At 35.4% G+C, this 4,420-nt stretch overlaps 1 protein-coding gene across 1 annotated transcript; it reads right to left on the bottom strand.

The window, feature by feature from the left end:
• Positions 1-1,516: 1,516 nt before the first annotated feature.
• LOC114542429 (G2/M phase-specific E3 ubiquitin-protein ligase-like) lies at positions 1,517-3,096 on the bottom strand. Its single transcript, XM_028561981.1, has 2 exons — positions 2,622-3,096; positions 1,517-1,788 (listed from the first exon to the last, which is right to left on the bottom strand). The coding sequence occupies exons 1-2, from the start codon at positions 3,094-3,096 to the stop codon at positions 1,517-1,519; spliced, it is 747 nt and encodes a 248-aa protein (XP_028417782.1).
• Positions 3,097-4,420: the final 1,324 nt, after the last annotated feature.

The following is a 4,420-nucleotide window of genomic DNA, read 5'->3' as shown; positions in this document are numbered from 1 at the left end:
AAAGCTACTTTTATAGACAAAAACAAGTTAAAAATGGTCCATGTCGCTTATACAAGCAAGGTTTATCGGTATATATTGCTACCAATGCTATGACAAATGCCTTTGATCAAAATGTTGGAATACCCCTTGAATTAGGTGATGAAAACAAGCATGTGCCTTGGAGAGATTGCACATACTGTATATGTATCATAACAAAAATATGAACACTTTCAATAAAGAAACAGTTTAAAAATGTTTTGAACAGTATAGAGTCCTTTTCAGTACTGGCATTCCATTTCAGATGTCCTGAAAGATGTGATGAAACTTTGTTTTGCATTAAAACAAACCAAATCCTTTCCCTTCAATAAGTGCTGAATCTATTGACTCTTTAAATTGGATGTAGCTTTCATAATTGTGGACTGGTAGGGTAATGCTGAGATCACATGTTGAGGCAGTCGGCCTACGCTTACACCTCTCCATACAACCATGCTTAAATTTGACTGATATACGCTTTGGCAGTCCTAAAGGTGGTATCTTCTCACATCCTGTAATGAACTTGTGTAATTCACCTAGTGTGTTTAAACCATTGGTTTCTAAAAGAAGAGGATTTATTACAAGATTTAAACATATTGAAAGTCGGAACCAATTGCTTATTACATCGAAAAATATTGGTAGTGTTGGGTCGTGTTGTACAGCTTGTGGCTTTACCTTGTTCTTCCAAACCATCAGTATCCTGCACGAAATCACAGAAAAGTTTGTGGACATCAACTTCTTTATCTTTGCGATTGCTGCCATCTTCACTAAATACTGCATAAATTCCATCTAAGAATTGATCAGTAGTAGGCATATAATATTTGGAATGTTTTGCAACAAATAATGCCTCCATTATCAGTCTATTTTCCTTCAAAGCATCCATCACCCCAAAGGAACTCAATCCAGCAGCAAGCTGATCTAACATGGGTAAATATCTTGAGAAATCATACATAACGATTGGTCTAAAAAAAAAGCAGAAACTAAACGAATATCCTTTATTTTTTGATGAAAGAAAAATAGTAATATCAAAGAAATGGATATCTATTCGTATACATTTTACAGGATACAGCATCATCCACTAATGGTCCTACAGCATATTAGGTAGATAGTACAGTAGGTATTGTATATGCAAATATTTTGTAATTTCAATGGCATGAGAAATTCCAAAATATAACCATCTTAAATATGTTGATCATTACTGGGCCAATTGAGTAAAAGACCATAACATGCAGTATTACAGCAAAGGTTCCATTGTTTTTGCCAAAGAGTGTATGCTTACCTTAAAATTTTATCTACAGATTGTAACAATTCTCTTGAAGGCACTCCTCTGTAGCGAATTAGTTGCAAAATATCCATCATGTTTTCTTCTACTAACAACTTTTGCAGACTCTCGTCGGTTGTGCAATTTTTAATCTTTATATCATTTAAAAGAGTAAAACATTAAAATTAATTCTAAACAAAATGTAATAGAGAGTGTAGCTTAAATAAATTTTACTGCATGAAATTAGTTGTTACAAGTTGTTACCTGACTTATAGCGTCTATCAGCTTCTTATCTTTTATTTGAGGCACCCACCCATCAGTTGTAATATTTGAAATACCTTCAACCAAATATGCATAAGCTTCCTCTGAAAGAAAACATGGTGCTGGCCCACCTTGCACGATAGAGCCAGCCATCAGTTCACCTGCCAACTTGAATTTGTTGCTGCCAAGAGCTGTCATGTCTGGTGATGGCATGCCGTTTTCAAAAAGCTCTCGTTCAATACTTTGCAGCACCTCTAAATACACATATAACTTATAGTCTAGGACCTGTATGGCAGTTTGTATTAGGACAGATTATCTCAACTCTTTTATAGGGTGAAATTATGATGACAGTCAACATGGCATATGTGCCAAAACCCAAACCAGGACGAAAGTCCTGAGAATTGCCACACCCAGAAATGGCAACGTGCTCCTGAATCATAAGAGCAATAGCTTTTCTGAAGTGCCTATAGTGTTTAGAATGGTTGCTTTTAGGGGTAGTCATTGGGGGCGAAATTTGTCTAGGTGTCTTATTTCACAAGAAATTATGCATAATGCTAATTATGCATAAAATTACTCATTTCCCTGGCAAAGGCGATAAAAGGCAAACAAAGCCACAAACTACGGCTGACGGGTGCAAGTAAAATTAAATGCATTATATCTCAACAAAACAATATCATTCCTTATGAAATTTATGACAATTATAATAAATTGGGCATATGTTTTTATCCTATGACAATATGACCACCCTTAAACCACGCTATATAAGCAATTTATTCAGAAAAGCTGTTTTTCTAGTGATTCAGAATTTAGAACCACATCAACAGTGTCATTCGATTGTCATGGTAGGGATTTCGCCCTGGATTCGGGTTTTGGCACTAAGTTGCTAATGTATTTGGCCTCCGCTGTAAGCCTTATGCCACAACCTCCACCTCATCTGCAGGCGCTAAGGTATTTCGGGCAGGTTCAGATCACCGCCTGCAAAAGGGCCTGCGGAGGAGGTAGCCACAACCTCCAAAAATAACGTCACTAATAAACTAAAAATTCATTTCCGGTATTAATTATTTGTGCAAACCTGAAAAAAACTCACGACAAGGCCCACCATCATCAACCGCAGGTTCGCCAATGAAGGTTACTTTGAGCATCTGACTACTATTGAACCATGGCTTCTTAGCTGTTTCCAAATAGTCTGTAAACACCGACTTTCGTCTAACGCTTATTCTGATTTTGACAGGCTGGACATTTTCAGCAAGTTCAGCTACCAGAGCTTTCATTTTTTCCATCATAATGTCAGGACTTGTATTCTCAACCTCATCCCCATCAGTAGATTTTTCAGGAGAATCATTCCATATTTCTTCCAAATTATCATCTAATACATATCCAATAGGGTCAATGTGACTATCTACGCAGATATCTGCATGAGCCTCAATTTTGTCAAATGGAAACATTCTGAAACAAGTGGGGCATGATGTTTCGGGAGCTTGAACATATTTTATTTCCTCATCATCATCACTTATATTAATGGCACTTTCCAATTTTATTTCCTTCTTTTCACCTTTGGGCATCAATATGTCCTCATCAGATCCAATATCTGCAAAATCTTTAACCCTTTCCAAATCTATTTTATCACAAATAAAAATAGATTTTCGAGTATGGTTTGCCTAAATCTTTTTTGTATTCATTCAGAACAAAATCTACAGAACTGCCTGGCAAACTCTGGACCACAGAATGGTCAGGATAAAGAAGAACGTAATCAGCATATTTGTTAAACTGTTTAAAGTGTTTGGTATGTTTCTCTATCGCTGCCTTGAGTAGGCCATCTGCATTGCAACTTGATGCAATAACCAATGGAAGTGTTCTTCCCTTAAGCCTCTTTAACCTTTCTCCATCAGCTTCTAAAACACCAACTTGAACTTTCGCTTCATCATTAGTTTTTGCTTTTTTTGCTGATTGTATTTGCTTTGTTCGAGCTAGCTGTTTCCTTTTTTTGAATTCCTCATAGCTTAACGTTGATTTTGGCGTTGGAAGATTTGGTGAGGGTTTTAAAGTACTTGTTGATGATGGAGTACTAATAGTTGAATTTGATGGCTGATTTTCTGTAATATTTACAAAGACATATAATGTGCAACACCATATGAATAAAAATTCTCTCAATATCATCAAAGGATAGGGTCACTACATTGATTTATGTGTAGTGAGTTGAATTGAATTGAGAAACAACAGAAATTCTCCACTGACATTATATCTGGTTGCTCATTGTAATTCATTACTAGCAATTTGCAATTCGTAAAAATTAATTACATTTGATTGCAAATTTAAGGGTCCAAATGTTATGTTGACCACCATGGTCATTAATTTCTTAACCTAAAACAGTTGAGTTTATCTGTGGTAAAAGAATCACATACAAACTCAAAAAGGTCCTAGACTACACACTCACATACTAATGTAATTACTTATGTGCAACTGTTAACACAGCAATGACCTATGTATTATCTTTATAGTGCAGTTGATTGGGCATTGCTTGGGTCTTTATAGACACTATTGTGAATACTGTGTTCATAAGTATTTTAAAAAAATCAAGGTAACTCTGAACAGGGTTCTTACAAAACTTGAAAGTCCTTGAAAGTCCTTGAATTGAAAATAAATGATTCAAGGCCTTGAAAGTCCTTGAATTTAAAAAGAAGTGCTTGAAAGTCCTTGAATTCTAAATACTAGACGAATTTTCTTTTTCAGAAGTAGAGGTGAAATTGAAAACTTAATACAAAAGCTAAGAAACTCATTTTTTGTATTTTGAAAAGTAAATTTATGCCACATTGACATTGTCTTACGTGGGTAGCCTGGAACTAGTAGAAAAAATGTACATATTCAAAATGGCGTCTGTAAATAACA

Source organism: Dendronephthya gigantea, unplaced genomic scaffold (assembly GCF_004324835.1).
Source record: "Dendronephthya gigantea isolate DGI-Jeju-01 unplaced genomic scaffold, DenGig_1.0 000349F, whole genome shotgun sequence".
NCBI lineage: Eukaryota > Metazoa > Cnidaria > Anthozoa > Malacalcyonacea > Nephtheidae > Dendronephthya > Dendronephthya gigantea.
This window is presented reverse-complemented; position numbering and strand designations above follow the sequence as displayed.